The sequence below is a fragment of the Phaseolus vulgaris genome, chromosome 3, assembly GCF_000499845.2.
Source record: "Phaseolus vulgaris cultivar G19833 chromosome 3, P. vulgaris v2.0, whole genome shotgun sequence".
Lineage (NCBI taxonomy): Eukaryota > Viridiplantae > Streptophyta > Magnoliopsida > Fabales > Fabaceae > Phaseolus > Phaseolus vulgaris.
Window position 1 is genome coordinate 50,559,276 of NC_023757.2, and position 19,100 is coordinate 50,578,375.

General features: G+C 30.9%; 2 protein-coding genes across 2 annotated transcripts; one reads left to right on the forward strand and one right to left on the reverse strand.

Moving 5' to 3' along the window:
- Positions 1 to 7,343: 7,343 nt before the first annotated feature.
- Positions 7,344 to 9,316, forward strand: LOC137808509 (UPF0548 protein At2g17695). Its single transcript, XM_068609652.1, has 5 exons — positions 7,344 to 7,435; positions 7,587 to 7,647; positions 7,745 to 7,921; positions 8,043 to 8,241; positions 9,105 to 9,316. The coding sequence occupies exons 2-5, from the start codon at positions 7,589 to 7,591 to the stop codon at positions 9,291 to 9,293; spliced, it is 624 nt and encodes a 207-aa protein (XP_068465753.1). The 5' UTR covers positions 7,344 to 7,435; positions 7,587 to 7,588; the 3' UTR covers positions 9,294 to 9,316.
- Positions 9,317 to 16,626: 7,310 nt separating this feature from the next.
- On the reverse strand, positions 16,627 to 18,500 carry LOC137808510 (F-box protein At2g26160-like). The gene is made up of 2 exons (XM_068609653.1): positions 17,137 to 18,500; positions 16,627 to 16,901 (listed from the first exon to the last, which is right to left on the reverse strand). The coding sequence occupies exon 1, from the start codon at positions 18,261 to 18,263 to the stop codon at positions 17,169 to 17,171; it is 1,095 nt and encodes a 364-aa protein (XP_068465754.1). The 5' UTR covers positions 18,264 to 18,500; the 3' UTR covers positions 16,627 to 16,901; positions 17,137 to 17,168.
- Between the last annotated feature and the right edge of the window lie 600 nt (positions 18,501 to 19,100).

The following is a 19,100-nucleotide window of genomic DNA, read 5'->3' on the forward strand; positions in this document are numbered from 1 at the left end:
ATTAGAAACATACATATATTTATGTTTCTCTAATTATTGTTCTCCTCTCAATTATACATTTTCCAATCCACCAATTTTCTTTGCAATCACCAGATTAATCATGTAAACTAGTATGTTGTTGCTATCAACTTAGTACTAACCTAATTTTGCATTTTGTTTAAACCCACTATCACTATATTTTATTTCTTTTATTTAAAATAAGATAAAATTTTCACATTTTATTTTGAAAATATTATCAATGGCTTAAATAGAGAAGCATAAGAATAGAGTTGGTTTAACTCACACTAAGTTGATTCTAACTTTTTAATAAATAAAAGTATTTGTGTTACTCTTAGATTAGTTAAATCTAAGTTGACACTAATTATTTTTAAATTTTTTAATAAGTAAAAATATTTGTGTTAGTGTCAAATTAAGGTCAGTTTAGTTGATGCTAATTAAAATAAATAAAGTTAATTAGTGTCGATCTTGTTAATGCTAATATGTTTTCTTAGTATTTATATTTATTCAAGTTAGTATCTACTGCATACACTAATTTTATTTATTTTATTATTTCTTTAACTTAGCGTTGATTAGGTCAACACTAATTTATATGTTGTGAATTTGTGCATCTTCTTGAGGATAAATAAGAACTATAAATTATTTTTAATCAAAAAAATCAAATTTAAAGATAACAAATCTCCATACTCTCGTTCTCTCCCACTTTTTTTTTATATAAATCTCTCCATGCTCATCTTCACTCACATCCACCTCTTTCATTTACATTCATCTCTTTCACCCACACACATCTTCTTCATCTACGCTAATCTCTTTCATGCATGCAAAAAAATAATATGCACCTTTTCTTGTTTTGCTTCTATTGATGATGGAGGCGTTGTATGACAAACTTTTTTTCTGAAACCACTATCATTAATGTTGACCACATCAATACAAATTAGCATAATATTAAAAATAGTTTACACTAAATTAAATTGATTTTAAAATAAAAAAATATTAGTGTCACCGACACTAAACTGTTTTAATTAAAAATCAATTTAAAAATTAGTGATGAGGTAAAGTTGATGTTAATGAATTAGCATCCATGGTTAAAGTCTATTGCATGTGCAATGCAAATTCGATGCTATTGACTAATTAGCCGACTCTTACTTGTTAGAATCAACTTTTGGTTATGTTAAATGTGCATTTTTTTATAGTGTTCAAATATTTATATACTTTTCTTCACACATCAATTTTGATACTAATTCTATCTCAACGACGAGTATGTCTCTAAATTGAAATATGACATATGGATCTATATTTTTCCTTTCATAAAAGTGATTCAAAGTATATAATTGATATCGGAAGTAATGATCACATCTCTGGAATAAACCTTAATTATATCAATATTAATAAACTATTCGTTCACAAACATGTACAAGTATATTTAGGAGGTTATAATATATAGTCTAAAACTTTTTTACAATGATTGAAACATCTTTTAAATACTTCAAATTTTTATTTTATTTTTTTCTAACAAAAAAGATGTACTCTCATAGTAATCAATGCATGTAGGTTGTTGAGATAGTCAAGTTTATTCAAAAGTTAGCTAATAGAATGAATTATCCTTATTATTAACTTTTCAATCACTTAATACCTTACCTTTAGACCATCTATAGTAGTTCCCCATTCTTCAATTTACCATGTTATGATTTTCCATGTAAGGCAATATGCCAACACAAATATGTTTGCATATTGTACACCTAAAAAGCACCAATATCTTTCCATAAATCTCTACATCTCATTATACAGATCATTATGATCTCAAAATGAACTTCGACTTAAATCTATTTTCTTTTGTACACAATTTAATAACTTTTAATTACATTTTATTTGTAAGAACATTCAAAACGAGTATTAACTCATTATTTACATAGTAAAATCTATAATAACAATTAAAAATATTTCACTACAGGGATTAGTTGTCAAAAATTAGCGTGAATTTAAGCAAAACGCAAATATAGAATATGTTAAATTGGTAAAATAAACAATTTAGACCAAGCCCACTACACCCACTCAAGAAAAAAAATAAAAAATAAATAAAAATACATTGTGTCCACGAGAACTGATGCATATAAAATAATTTTTTTAATTATTTCGAAAGAATTGTGTAGGCTGATCCCACAGATAAGTATTATTTATTTTTGTATACTTTTATTTATTTATTTATTTAGTTGCAGCGGCTTGAACCATACATGATTTTTAATTTTTATTTATTTATTTTTTGGTAGTTGTGTTAGCTTGACCCCCACACAATTTTTAGTTTTTATTTTTTTGGTGGTGGGCTTAGCCCATACATGTTTTCTTTTTATTTATTTTTCGTAATTGTGTTGGCTTGACTCAGGTTTTTTATTTTATTTATTTAGTTTTTGTAATTAATGTAATTAAATTATTAAATTAATTATAAGTGTTAAAAATAATTGAAGAAGTATTCTTCTTTTGAAATTAATTATTATTTTCAAACCAATCTATGTTCAACTATTTTAGTTTTGTAAGTCAATTTTCTGTGTGTGTTTTTTCTCATAAAAAATTCAACTATATTCTTATCCATGTTTCACCTTTTATGCAGTTTAGACTTTTTATGGGATCAATGTGTTAATTTAATTTTGTGAAATGTTTGGATTGCATAGGTAAGATTCGGAGACAGGATAGGAATAAATACGTTTAAAGGTGAAGTGATTTGAAATTTTCATCTTGACACAATTAAATGTTTGGTCTTGAATTTTTTCAAAAGTATCTTTAGCGGACTTCTCCTTTTAAGATTGGTGTCTAAAACTCCTGATTTCTAAGTTTTTTTATCATCAAATAATAAATAAATTAAAAGAAAACATTTCAGGGGTGTCCCAACCTTTTACTAGTGTCTGATCTTACTTTATAACTTTCAAACACGTAAGCACAACAAACATCTAAACAATCTCCCTTCACAACAATTCAGAACTATATAGTTTTACTGTGTACAACAACAAAAAAATGCATCCTCCTTTTCACTGGTGGTCCGTGTGCTTGGTGCTTGTTGACCCTTGTGAAAGACAGCTTAAGCACCTGAATTTCCTGATTTGTATGTACTTGATTCAAATTGCTTATAGAGTAGTCAAACTGGGTTTTGGTATTTTTACGGTTTTAATTGGGTTAGCTGTATGGGTACTTGGTGATTTATGTCAGTTTTGTTTAGCTTTGAAGAGATGTATGTTTGTCTCTGTTGTTCTGCATAAGAATTAATCTACCTCTAAAATATATATTTAAAAACAGTCACTCTAGTAAATGTCTACATATATATTTAAATGAACCAAAATTAACTTTGGAGGAAAAAAAGAATGAATTTGGAGAGTGATCTAGTGGTTATAGTGTGTAAATCAGTTAGTGTTTGGTTGTGTATGAAAGGTAGCAAGTAGCTGCCTTGAACGAACCCTGACTTGTAATCGTACAAGTGCGTGCATACACTGCATTGCAATACGTGATTGTTTCCTCACCCACACCCCACGAACCAAAGCTTGCACCTTCACCAGCCCTTTCAACGCCTTATATGCTCTTCTCGCCTGTCCAACAAATAATCAACTCAATCATGCTTCCATGTATATATCAACATTAAGTCACAATTTTCATCACTTGTATCAATTCATAAATTTCATCAGTGTTTAAATCAGTGTTGAACAGGTTCATCATGGTTATTATAATGATTGAAACATTCTTGAAACACATTTTAAAGTATTTGTATAAAGGTTGAGACACTTAAAGTATCTGTATAAGGATTGAGTTACCTCGTTTTATTTGTTATGATAAAAAAATAATCTTTAAATAAAAATACCAAAATGATTTTGAGTAAAAGTTATAGATATATATGTTTGAGATAAGATGGCATACCAGATGTCCCCTGAAATAAGCTTGGATCTTAATGGCCGCAAGATTTTCCATGGTGATTGAAGAGATAGGTGTTGGTGTTGGTGTAGGGAAAGTGAAGTCTTCATTCCTAAGTATGGCTTCTTCGCATTGGTTAGTTGTGGGGAGGAGAATGGTGTCTTTGTTGGATGATCTGAAGAATCTGCCCCCAAAAACTCTGAACCATTTTTGCGAGACACCCATTTTACTTGTGTTTGTTTTGGTTGGAGTGAAGTGGTTAGTTATGATTTAAATGTGAGGAAGTGGCGTAAAGGAAGGGGAGAGTTGAGGGAAACATGTTTCAAAACCTTTTTCTTTTTCTTTGGTGGTGCCTGTTATATGTCAGAGTTCTAAAACTGAAAACGTGGCGGCATGATTTTCTTTGTGACGATTCCAGTGTGTCTTCAAAGCATTCGCAACCCACTCGCACGAATAAAATAAACTGTCACTATCGTAAATTCTGCTCACTCATTTTTAGTCATCCCAATGCTTCTCTAATAATATTGTTTTGGATTTTGAAAGTAGTTAAATTTTCCCCCCAATTACGAATTTAGGTAAAAAAAAAAAAACGAAAATAAGTAAGTTGTACATTATTTAAAAGTGAAAATTGTATTATATGGATACATCCTAACATCATGTTGACTTTAGAGTAAAAGTTGTACATAATCCTTACGAATTTAGTAAAATAATACAACACATTACTCATTTATGACTCCTTTAGTTTATTTTACACTTAAGTCATATGAGTTGTATGACTTTCATTCTAAAATTGTTCACATGATATATACTTACTCATTTTCATAAAAAAAATTTATCAAAAATTGTAATTTGTGAAAAGAAATTATACTATTTCCGTACAAAAACTTATTGTTTTGTTTCATGTTTCAACTCTCTCTGGCTAGGCATGATTGATGTTTTTTTTTTTATCTAATGTGACTTCTTCTCAGTATTGTTTGGCTTTGATATCACCACTAAAAAATCATCAAATAAAAATTAATTTTAGAGACTAAAAATAATTAGTTGTTATATTAACAAAATTAGATATTATTTTATAGATAAATTTAAATTTGGTATGTAGTTAAAACCTTGATAACTAATTAAATATCAATTTAGAAACTATTTATCAATAATATACACTAATTTAGAAACCAATCATTTTTTTAAGTCTCTATGATTTTTTTTTAGTGTAAAGGATTAATGTGATTTGTTTAAGATAATTCGGAAAAATTTCTATATGTAACGTAAACACACTCAACATACATTATCCATTGTATTCTTAATTTTATACATAACTGATTATAAGATATTAGCAAAATAATTATGGTTTTTTTGTTATAATAACAATAATAAATAACTAAAAATAATAAATAAATTTATTTTATTTTTCACTCATTTTACATTTAGTAAAAAAAAAATCACTTATTTAACTGTTTTCCTTTCTTTCTCTTACGTTTTTTTTATATATTTCCTTCCTATGAGATTACCACCTCCCTCGTCTTAACTTACAAAGAAAACAGTTGAAAAAAAAAATAGTACCTTATATTATTCCAAAATGCTTTCAAATACATGACAATTAGGAAATCTATCTTTCTTCAATTTGTCTTATGGTTTATTTATTTGCTGCCGAGAAAATAAATTATATTTTTATAACTTCCCTTTTGCAGTTATTTTTTGGATTATCCTCACATTTTTAAAAGACGGAATAGCAAAAGATAAATATACAATATAATAATGAATAATGCAATGTGAAGAAATAAAAGAATATAAGTATGATAAATAATAATTGAATGAATATTTAAATCGATATATAGTTAAAATGTGAATGAAAAACTTATCTATTAACACGTTCATGTTTTAGAAACCAATCTATGGAACTTAAGATGCTTCAAAGGTAACTAACCAAGTATTACAAGCAAACGAAGACACCTATTTTAACTTTTGAGCAAGTGAGAACCCCATAAAGATTAACCTGATTTTGATTTCTGACATTCAACCAAAAAGAATGCTTCTTCTCAACTCCAATGGAAAAAAAACTTTTGCCTAAAGATGAAGTTATGGCCTTTTACCAGGCTGACACCACAGTATCAATATCTGAGGCAAGCACGAGTGCATTTGCACTCACAACAATAATTTCATCATCTCTCCCAAGATGGGATGAGACTTGAAGCTTCTGCAAGAAACTCTTTTGTTTTTCATCTCTCCATACTTTCTTTTGTTTTTCATCTCTCCATACTAAGGGCAGAGATTGTCTTTGGATTGAGGAGAGGATTTGAGAGAGTGATTTAAGAAGAAAATGTAAAGAAAGTGAGATTTTTTGAATTATGATATATTATAGTGAATTTGTGAGAAAAACTTATTAAAATTTGTGAGTGATATGATGGTCGTAAGAAATTTTTTATTTATTTTTAAATATATAAAATGTAAGTTTACAAATTTATTTTTTCTTTAAAAAGATATTTAAATAATAAAATATGAGACTTTTTTTTATAAATTTTAGTTAATTAAAATTTTATAAATATATATAAAAATATTTTCATAAAATCAAATAAAAGAAAAGAAAAAATTATATTAAGTATGTAATTTATATTTATATTTATTTTTATTGTTTATATTTTATTATGATTATAATATATATAGTGTTATTTTATATGTATAAAAGGTCAAGGATAATTTTGACTTTCTCGTATTATGTAAAACTTGTTTGGTTTCTTTGTTTTTTTTTTTTCTGTAGATAGAAGATTGCTTTTACTACTTTTCTGCAAGTCATTGCTTTTCTTTCTTCACAAATGAAGAGATACAAATGCATATTTTGATCACTTTTCAATCCAAGTGAATAGTAGTCACTTGGATCCAAACAAAGCATTAAAGTTTCAAAAGATATGAAACATAAAGTTTCCATGACGGTTTAACAAATTAATGTGAATATTATAATTTATGTTTTAGAGAGACAAATCTCCATATGCTTGTAGATCTTCCTCCATAAACACATATCAACCTACAATAAACACTAAAGAAGAAAAAAAAAATTGTTTACTAACTATTTACATTAACAATGAGTAAAAACATCATATTTATTAATCATTAAAAATATTAGTACATTATATTTTTTAATTAAAATAATAATTAATTAAATATATTACTGTTATAATTTTGATAATATAAGAGAAATACTAAATAAATCTATAATACCCTTAAAACCACGTTTTAAATAAAAATTTAAATACAATTATATCATTTAGAATACATAACTTATGTTTCCAAAAATATTTAATTGAATAACTAATATTTTTTTTAAATGTATTTAAAAAATAAATTTTAATTTTTTACATAATAATGTTAACTATTATTTCTGACCATGATTATTAATTTAAAAGTTATTAACATTAATTAATGTAATAATTTAAATATGAATAGTTAAGATGAAAATAATAATATTTTTACGCTTTAATAATAATTTTCGTGGATGATCGCTTCCATATCCAAGCGAGACGCACGCAACTTGTGGCTGCGACTTTCTGAACATCTGGTATCTTCAATCTCTCATTTCATGGAAATCATTACTACAATTTCCGATTTGCAGAAAAGCTTATTCTCTTTTACCTTTACTGTGTATTGTGGACGTTGGTTTCCTTCACGTTATTGTTATCCCGCGACATGTTTGTGAAAATGCTTAACAGAGATGTTTTTCTTGAGCTGGGGTCGCCCCTCTCCCCAAGACCAAAAAGCTTGCATCAACAAGTAAATAACACATGATTTAACTTCTTTACTCGAAAATTGGAACACCCGTTTCCAAGTGCATTTTTCTGTGGCTTATTACGTGTTGCCATGTTACTAGGTCAGGTACTTTCAACTATGATGACAAATATCAAGGAGCTACAGCTAAATCATTGTCTTCCCTTAAAGCAGACGAGGGGCTCTCCAAAGATGGATTTTTACTGAATGAGGCACGAATTCTGGTTGGTTCTGGTATTGAGACTTTTGAAAAAGGCAAGAGTGCCCTCAGAAGTTGGAGGTATGTTAATTTCATATATGAAATAAGAAAATAAAGGTGTATTGTGGTTTTAATCTGCTAAAGTTTTGAAGTGGGTGCACCTCAAGTTTACATAGGTTTATTGTGGGAAAATTGCTTGCAGGCATTTTGGATTGAATTGGGCATATGTTGATCCGAAAACACCAGTTCAACAAGGAGTGAAGTTCTGTGTTTGTGTCAAGGAGTTCTTTCCGTGGCTCATGATGCCACTCCAGGTTGTGTACGTAAATGAAACTCCAAAGGCCAAAAACCGCGGGGGCTCCTTTGGTTTTGGAAGTGGCACTCTTCATGGTCACTTGCTGGTAAGTGTTTTTTCATCAGTCTTGCGGCTTTTCTTTTCCTCTTACTCCTTTTATTTTGGGCCTTTAATTATATTTTTTAAGTTATTTTGTGATTTAAGTTTGTATAGATATGAATATGATACCTTGACTTAAGTTGGTGCTTTTGGATGCATTTATATTCTTGTAGAAGACAGTTTAAGTTCTCTGTTTGAGAGTTTGAATAAGCATATATACTTTGCAATTGCATAATGATAAAATAAGGAACAGTTTACACTTCCAAGCAAAATTTTTGGTTATGGTCACTTCACTGCAGCTATGTCCCTGTCATAGGATGTACAAATGTAAGTCCGGACAGACTTCTTCGTAAAATTCAAGTTTAACTGAACATTTTTTGAAGTTACTGGTTTTACATGTCAACATGTTCTTGCTATTATTTGCCTCTGAAAAGGGTTTAGGGAAGTTGCAAAAGTTCTGTTATTCATTCTCAGAATTCAGAATAACTAATTGGGGAGCCACTTGAGTTCTGGTATAATTTATAAACCTACAATCATTTTACCCTGTAGCATGTTTCTTTCTGCAATCTTCAGTTTACTTATTTTGATGATATTATTTTGTGAGAGAAAGCATAGCAAACTCCATCCTAGTCCTCGCTACTGTAATAACCATTGTTTTTGTTGTCAATAAGTTTGTCTCATGCTTGATTATATTGTGTATTTACTTCTACAGCAATTGTTTATGCTAAACTACACAAAAATATGGAGATACTAAATATTTTTAACATGTTAATGCAGAAATGCTTTTAATAAGTTTCTCTTACCTTGTATATGAATCTTCTCGCAAACAAGCCATGATCATTTTAAATGTGTTATCCTTTTTGGCCACAGGCTGGGGAAGAGCGCTTTTCAGTGGAGATAGACGAGAACAATCAGGTTTGGTACGAAGTGCTTTCTTTCTCAAAGCCTGCCCACATTTTATCATTTCTTGGATACCCTTATGTGATGCTTAGGCAGAAATACTTTGCTAATGAATCTTCCAAGGCTATGCTGAAACATATTAATTCTTCAAAATCCTAATGAAATGTTTATGTTATTTGTAATTGAAGAAGATTTGAATCTTTGTTTTCCTTTTCCTCCTTTTTAAGTAAATAATCTGCCTCTTTTCCCTTGTGACTTCTCTAAAACATTCCTTCGTTAAACTTTGTCATTATGGATGGGATGCTATCTTCCCATTACTATTTCACTATCTCCTGAGACGCTTTCTAGTTGAACTGTGTGGATATACACCTTCATATGTTGAGCAAAATTTCCCAAGCTTCTTTATCGTTTTGGACTGCAATTTTTGTTTCAAGAACAAATAGCTTCACAGAATGACACATTAAAAAACAGCTTTTTCCAAAGTATATTATCTCCATCCACTAGTTTGCCAACTTTGGATTGTTCTCCTTTTGTTGGTTCAATAATACATTTCTGTATAATCTTTACTGTTAACTACCAAAAAAAGTCACTTCATAACCAATGGTGTTTAAACAAAATTCCATCAAGTCTTTCCACTTAGCAAAACTTTTTCTTCCACGAAACTTGACAATTACTAATTGTATTGAAGATGACTTTCCTAGTGTGCTTGAACTTGTCGCCATAATTTCATGACAAGCTCTAATGTCAAATGTTGGCAAAAATTTTTTTTGCCTCGGCTAAACAATAACTTTTGTGATATTGTACGCACAATCTTTATTAAAACAACAAAAATAAAACAAAACAGGCAAATATTTGATGAACTCATTCATAGGACTCGTTGGAGTCAATCTAATGTTCTGTTTTTGTCAATACGTAACCATCCATGCAAACCTTTTATTTATACGAGGTAATTGGTTGATCATCACTCCCTGAAATAGACAAATAACAACTAATAATAACTATATACATTAATATGAAGTGCCCCTTTTTCTGATTAAGCTTAGCCTTCATCTGAATAAACACAAATAGATCCCATTTACGGTTAGTTTCTATGGCATGTGACAAGATTCACATCCTTTTATCTCCATCTCCTCCTTATAACTTTCCCCTTTCTCCTTTCCTTTCTTCATGTTTCGTTAAAGTTTGTGTTATACATTTCCCTAGATTTTTTTTCATCAATTTTAGGTTGATGCAGTGATATTAGAATCAATTATGGAGTGCTCTTCTTCATATTTGTTCATAGTATTTTATCATTTTTTTCTAGTTATATTGTTGTTGTGGACTGTACAAAGTTGAGCCCATTCTCTGATTTGAAACGGACCCTTGCAGATGGCGTCTTTGCTTTTTATTTTTTGGAAGTGAAACATAGAGGAACAAAATAAGAAGAGAGGAATGATAAAAACAAAGATAAATAAATGTTATGTTATTATATGAATGAATAAAAATAAGAAGGAAAGAAGTGAAAATGTCGTTCTCAACTTACTCTTTTTTTTTAAACATGGTATTGGTGATGACTATTGATCATGGAAAACAATTACTTACATGCTAGGAACTTATCTTATTTGAATGAGTGATGTATCTTGTTTTGTCATTTATTTAATTTACGTAAATGAAAATTTATGGTTTAAAAGAAAGAAAAAGTTGTGTAAAAAATATGAAAAAATTACTACTATTTATAAATGATAATTATTAATGATTTGTTTGATTAATTTAAAGAATTGTTTAATAATTTGATTATTATAATGTATTAATAGTAAGAAACGTGACGGGAATTAAAAAAAAAATAGTGTGACTTTTTTTAAAAAAATAATGCAAAATTGTTCCATTTTGATGGGAAAAAAATCCATGAAACATGGAGGTTGCATGGAATCTGAAAGCGTCACTCATGGAGACACGTCATCTTCTTCCATTATAAATAACTAGTGGAAACACAGGTTTACCTTTATTTTGACTATTATTCTATTATTATATGTATATTTATATATATATATAAATATTTTTCATTATAACTGTGTTTTATATGCATAATTTTTTTTTCCAAATCTATCTTATTTAATATATTTTATTTTATTAGTATAATGAAGTATTTTGTCATTCTGATTTTATCATTATTTAATATATCTCATTTTATTAGTACAATGGAGTATTTTGTCATTTCATATAAATTACTTGAAAAATAAAATTATTTTTTAATTTTAAATTAATATTAATATACAATTTTTATATGTTGACTCCCCAATTCCTGATTTTAAGGCAACAATAGGAAGAGAGAGAGCATATCTTCACACATTTTCATACCAAATCGCACATAAAATAACCTCCATTTCTAATCACCATCTTCACTCTATTTCAAACAACTATATTTTTTGGTAAAATTATTATTCTTTTGTATCTACCATCAAGTCAGTCATAACTTTAACGTGAACATTATCACACTTTTCGATCCCAAAACTACCAATAGAAGAAGAAGAAAAAAGTTGTTTAATCAATTCATCATTTTTCTTTTATATGTTATTTTTTGTCTTTCAATTTTGACTCATCAAAATTATTCTTTTATGTATGTAAGATTATTTATGTATGTACAGGTGTTGTTGTACCTTTGTTTTCGCTAGTTTATGTAAATGAAATATAGATTTATGTGTATTCTATATATGAGAGAGAGCATGAGAGTCATGTTATTGGATTTTAAGATATTTGAGAGAGAAGAGAGATAAAGTGAGAAAGAGCGAAGAAAAATAAAACGGGATAAAATCCTAAAATTTCAAATTGAAAAACAACAATATGAAAATTGAAAAAATTGAGATATATTTTAAAAAATTAAATTAAAATAAAATTATTATATATTCAAAACTGTTTTTGATAATTGTTTGAATATTTTTTAGAAAAGAATAGAAAATGACGCAATATCCATAAAATAGGAAAAAAATTGAGAATATTATTATGATATGAAGATATTTTTGTATATATTTTTATTATAGGAGAACTCTAACTTTTATATCTATACGGTTATTATTTCAATAGAAGTCACGGTAAGAAAATTTGGCTACTTGTGTTTCATTTTTTTTTATCTCTCAATTATAAAACTATCATTTTGTTTTAATGTTTTAATTTTATTTTAATATATATATATATATATATTATTTTTTTATTTCCTTAGATAATGCCAGAACCAATATTTAGACATGTCAATTAAATTTATGCGTGTAGATGTTTTAATTTGGAAGAATAAGAGTATATATGAGTTTGATTATGGACTTTAATAACTATAGGTCAATTTGGTGTGCGATTTAGTATCCCTTAGTCGTCAATTTAGACCTTAATTTCATTCTACTTTAGTCATTTGGTATTCAACGCAAAGGAAAAATCAATTTATATATATATATATATATGTCAAATGAGACTATGCTGAAAATAATTATTAAAATTAAATAATAATATTTTAATTTTGTAATATTGATTATTAAGAATTAATTAATAATTGTTATATTTCAACTAGAAATATGAACATTTCATTATTTATAAATGGATGAAAATCTCATCTTATAAGTCAGTTTTATGATATTAAATTAGACTTAAAGTCCACTTCATAACTCAGTTTTATGAAATTAAATTAAACTTAAAGTTTATTATAAACTTATTCTAATGAGTATGTTATATCACGAGCTCTCAAATTCCACTATGTAATAATAATAAAAAATTTAAAAATTAAATTAAGCGTAGAAGGTATTAAGGAAATAATAATTATAAAATTATATGCAATTATTGTATGCAATATTTGACGATATTGTATCCAATTATATGCAATTAATTTAATAATTATAGAATCGCATGATTAGTATCCTACCTAATTAGATTATAATTTGGAGAGAGAAATTCCCTATATATTTACTATACATGCATGCAGTGATGTAATATATACATAAGAGAATAAGAAACATTTTTTTCTTCTTACCATTTTGTATCATTTTCTTATATGGTATCAGAGCACCGTGCCTGACAGCCTCTCCATTTTTATCCTCTAAATAATAAAAAATTGTACAAACGCTTCAGTGCCGAGCAAATTCAGCAATTGGCAAGGACTATTTACTCGCTCAACAATAACGGTAAAAGTGACACGTTTGTTAGCTCTGCAGGTATGCTTGCCCATAACTCCTCTTCTAATTCTGCTTTTATGAAACCATGGATTTTGGATAGCGGAGCAACCCATCACATTGCATCTGATTCACAATTTTTCACACACACTTCATCATCATTTATTTTAAATGTTAATCTGCCCACAGGCTCAACTGCGCCTATCTCATCTACAGGCACAATTAAATTCAATGACAAAATCACTCTCAAAGATGTTCTTTGTGTTTCTTCTTTTAATTTAAATCTCATGTCCATTAGTAAGATAACCAGTTCACTAAATTGTTGTGTCGTTTTGACTCCACAAACAACACGCAGGCTTATACTACATGTCCCCTCTTCCAAACCAAGCCCACGCATCTCAAATATCGACCGATCTTGATTTATGGCACAAGCGCCTTGGACATCCTTCTCCGGCGTGTCTACAACTTGTATCTTCCTTACTACCTATCCCTATTAGTAAAAATCTCATTCCCATTCATAATCATTGTAGTATTTGTCCCAAAGCTAAACAGACAAGACTACCCTTTCCTTTAAGCACAATAAAATCTCATTCTCCATTTAATCTATTGCATTGTGACATTTGGGATCCTCATAAAACCCCAACTCATTTTGGAAAACGTTTTTTTCTCACTATAGTCGATGACTATACTAGATGTACTTGGCTATTTCTTATGAGTCACAAATCTGAAACCCAACATCTCTTAGAGTCATTCATTACATTTGCACAAAATCAATTTCAGGCATCTATTAAAACCATCCGCGTTGACAACGGACTGAAATTTATTTCAATGTATGATTTTTTTTCTCAAAAAAGGTATTGAATGTCAACGCACTTGCGTTTACACGCAAACATAGACATGTTTTAAACACAGCACGAGCCCTCCTATTTCAGTCCAATTTACCATTAGAATTTTGGGGAGAATGCGTTTTAACCGCCACATATATCATTAATCGCTTGCCATCACCTTTACTAAAAAATAAATCAGCTTTTGAGCTACTATATAATCAACCACCTGCAACTGTTGTTTCACCTAAGCAAAAATTTGATCCGCGTGCCCGACAATGCATCTTCATTGATTATCCTCACAATCAAAAAGCATACAAATTATTTGATGTAGATGCAGACACTTTTTTTACAAGTCGGGATGTCATCTTCCATGAAAGTGTTTTCCCATTCTGCCAACAGTCACAGACACAATCCTCACCTCCATTACAAGGTATTTTGCCCACTATTGACATTGACTTACCCACTCTTGTCCAACATTCACTCAATCAACCTTCTTCTCCTACTCGTCACAATACACCTGAACCTCCATCAAACCAACTCTTTTCTCCTACTCGTCATAATCCACCTCAACCTCCATCAAACCAACTTTCTTCTCCTACTCGTCATAATACACCTGAACCTCCAGTAGACCAACCTTCTTCTCTCATGCCAAGAAGTTTAGCACCCATTACCAAACCTTCTCCAACCGATTCGACGATCCAGTCGCACATCAACCCAACCTTCCTGGCTTCAAGACTACGTAACGGGATCTCAAGCCAATCATTTGACCACTGCCCAAGACCGACCGAATGGAACCAGGTATCCTATGCATCATTTTCTTTCTAATTCACGATTTTCTTCTACACATAGTGCATATCTGGCTAACATCACAGCCACCAAAGAACCTCACAATTATACTCAAGCTATCCTTGATCCAAATTGGCAAAAAGCAATGGACGAAGAGCTTTCCGCCTTGCAGCTAAATCAAACGTGGACCTTGACACGTTACCCGCTGGGCAGAAACCCATCGGATGCAAATGGGTCTATAAAATAAAGTACAACTCAGATGGTAGCGTCGACAAATATAAGGCGCGCCTTGTCGCAAAGGGGTACACTCAGATTGAAGGTGTCGACTATTCTGAAATTTTTTCACCAACAGCAAAATTAACAACTTTGAGGTGTCTCCTCACCATTGCAGCAGCCAGGAATTGGTTTACTCACCAGCTAGATGTGCAAAATGCCTTCTTACATGGCACATTACATGAAATTATTTACATGGACTTGCCACCCGGCATCATCAACAGAGGGAGAACATTGTATGTCGACTCAACAAATCCCTTTATGGTCTCAAACAAGCATCTCGAACATGGTTTTCAACATTTTCTCATGTGATTAAATCTGTAGGATTTCAACAGTCCAAGACAGATTACTCTCTATTCACAAGACATAATAACTCATCATTTACTGCTCTTTTGATTTATGTGGATGATATTCTTTTGACAAGAAATGATTTGACAGAAATTCAGCGTGTTAAAGATTGTTTATTACAACAATTTCGCATTAAAGATCTTGGAGACCTAAAATATTTTCTAGGGATTGAATTTTCCCGTTCCAAAGCTGGTATTTACATGTCTCAAAGAAAATATGCGCTTGATATTTTGCAGGATACGGGACTCACAGGTCGTCCAATGGAACAATACCTAAAACTCACACCAGACGATGGAGAGTTATTAAAGGATCCAGTCAAATACAGGCGACTCGTGGGACGACTTATATACCTCACGGTTACTCGACCTGACATAGCATTTTCGGTTTGGACCCTAAGTCAATATATACAGGATCCACGGAAACCTCATTGGGATGCAGCAATTCGAGTACTAAGTACATCAAAGGATCACCAGGACAAGGATTGTTATTGCCATCCGAAAACAATCTGACATTGACAGCTTATTGCGACTCAGACTGGGGAGGTTGTCAGACAACTCGGAGATCTGGATATTGCATTTTTTCTTGGTTCCTCTCTTATCTCATGGAAGTCAAAAAAACAGACAAACGTTTCAAGATCATCAGCGAAAGCAGAATACCGTGCAATGGCCAATACTTATTGGAGATAGTTTGGTTGCGATATCTATTGCAGGATTTAAAGATGTCATGTAACTTGCCAGCTCAACTTTTTTGTGACAATCAAGCGGCATTACATATAGCAGCAAACTCAGTATTTCATGAACGTAGAAAACATATTGAGATAGACTGCCACATTGTGCGAGAAAAATTACAAGCTGGGATAATCAGTCCTTCATATGTACCAACACAATATCAGCTCGCAGATATTTTTACGAAGGCATTGGGTAAGGAACGATTTTTGACGCTACGACACAAGTTGGGGGTTCTTGATCTTCACCTACCAACTTGAGGGGAGTATTAAGGAAATAATAATTATAAAATTATATGCAATTATTGTATGCAATATTTGACGATATTGTACCAATTATATGCAATTAATTTAATAATTATAAAATCTCATTATTAGTATCCTACCACCTAATTAGATTGTAATTTGGAGAGAGAAACTTCCTATATATTTACTATACTGATGTAATATACACATAAGAGAATAAAATTTTTTTTTCTCCCTACCAAATAAAATACAGAGTCAAAATAAGCAGATCACGGAGAACAAACCAGTTATTCCAGTTTTTCATCTCAACCAACTTCTGACACCGGGCCATGATTTTCCACAACTCAAGATCAAACCTCGTTCTGTATGCCAATTAGTATAGTGTCTGCACTCTGCACTTCTTCTGGGAGAGGCCCCACACAAAAGCTTTCCACTGCCACAACAAACCACATATCTCAGTCATCAAAACTAGTATCACTTTATATCAGAAAAATGGTCAAAACAGGTAATAGGAAGAGAGACACAGAAAAATTATACGTGCTAATCAGGTGTTTGGGTCATTTGGTGTTCACAAAGAGAAACAGAAAGAAACATCATATGCAAATGAATAAGGTATTGAAGACATGAATAGAAAGTAAAGAAGGGAGTTATGTGAATAAGCAATATACTTTTAAAGTCAATTATTGTGGAGGTGGTTTTGTCATCCAATTCTTAGCCATGATGAGTGAGAACACAGAGATTTGTCAACACAGGGATCAAAGTCAATGGCCACAAAACTACGATCCTCTAAGTTGTAGGCACGAACGTTAAAGATATCTGTGAAATAGATGCAATTCTCTTGGTACCCCGTTATATCTTTAGCAGAAACAGAGAAGCTACAACTTTTACCCAAAACAAAGGCTCTATCTCCCAAGTTTTTGACATCAACCCACGTTCCCCACTCTTCGTCCAACTTATAAACCTTGAAACACACCACCGCAACATCACCGTAGTTCCTTCTTCTGGGAGGCTTTTCGTAGAACCTATCAACAACATACAGACTCCCACATGACTCCACCAAATGCTTCTTGTTCCCAAAGCCACACAAGGGAGGAGAAAACTGCACCAACTTCAAGGAAGAAGTATCAACCCATGAAATGGTACCCCACTTGTCAGTCACATAAAACTGACTCTTGAACACGATAACATCATCGTAGAAGAAGTTTTCGTCATCCAGCAGACTCCATTTCTCGTCCCCATGTTTCATGATCCCCAGCTTCCCCTCCAAAAAGATGCAACAAGCCACGGAATCCTCAACATCAACCCAAGGGGAATTGGGAAAGAACACAACTTTGCTTACAAAGGCAGATAATTGACGGTGAATGGTGTATGATTTGCATAACTCGATGACCCGATAGTCCAACAAGTTCCACAACATGGGAGAACTGGTGCCATGAGGGTACAAGATTTTGTCGGATATTGGACTGAGCAAAGTGAAGGACTGATTCTTTGATTCCTGAACCTTGATCAGCCACCCTTTGGAAGAAGGTGCCAAGGGCTCCAAATTGGAGGCTCCAAGGCTTGGTTCAATAAGAAAGACTGTGGCTTGGCTGAGGAAGGTGTCTATGGATTGGTTCAGGGGCTGAGGAATCTGTATAGGAAAAGAAGGAGAATTGGGGAGAGAGAGAGGGATAGAAGATCGACATGACTCACACACACTGCGAAACCTGACAACATCCATGTGGTTTTCCATAGATTTTCCGATCTTTGGCCATAGATCTATGGGAAGTTCAGACCAATCAACTTTATCATCCATGGCTTAAAATTGAAACACTAGTTTGTGTTGTTGAGTTTGGTGTGTGGGTTGATCTGTGTGGAGGGATTTATCGAAAGGGTTTGGGTCCAAGGAACGAAAGTACGATGAAATGATGCCGAAATCACAGAGAAGACTTTAGGAGGATTTCTAATTTCGTCTTCATCAAGTTCTTCATCTTAGTCTCACATTTCAGAAGGAAATTAGGAAAGTTACGATGGGAATGATTGACAAAGTCTTTTTCTCATTTCTTACCACTAAACAATCAATAAGTGAAAATGCCACGTGCTGGGAGCTGGTTGGTAGAAATATTAGGGAAATTATCACCAAAACTGCAACCAATCACTACTTCATTATTCTTTCTTTTTTAATTCTTTTTCTTCCTATAACTATCAAATTTAGTGGTTACTACCTCTCTATTTTTTTAGTTTTATTATCTTTTCTTTTCTGTTTTTAAGTGGAATTTTAACAAAATATTTACATACTCTGATTATTGATTATCACATCCTTTTTTATTATAATTTGTATGCATTCGTTATATTATAGTTATTATCTCATTTGGTTTATATACATTTTGCATCAACATCCTTGTTTTTTATGTATATATTTTAGTTCTTATTTTTTTAGATTTAATTATTTTTTTAGCTTTATATTAAGGATAAATCTCAATATGATTTTAATTATTTATAAAATGATTCAATATTGTCTCTTCTGTTAGATTATTCTTTACAATGTTAAGTGGATGATGAATTCACATCTTTAAAATAGTCACTTTTTAGTTTCTACATAAAATAAATAAATAAAAGTTAAAAGTAACATTGCAAAAGATAATATTTGAAT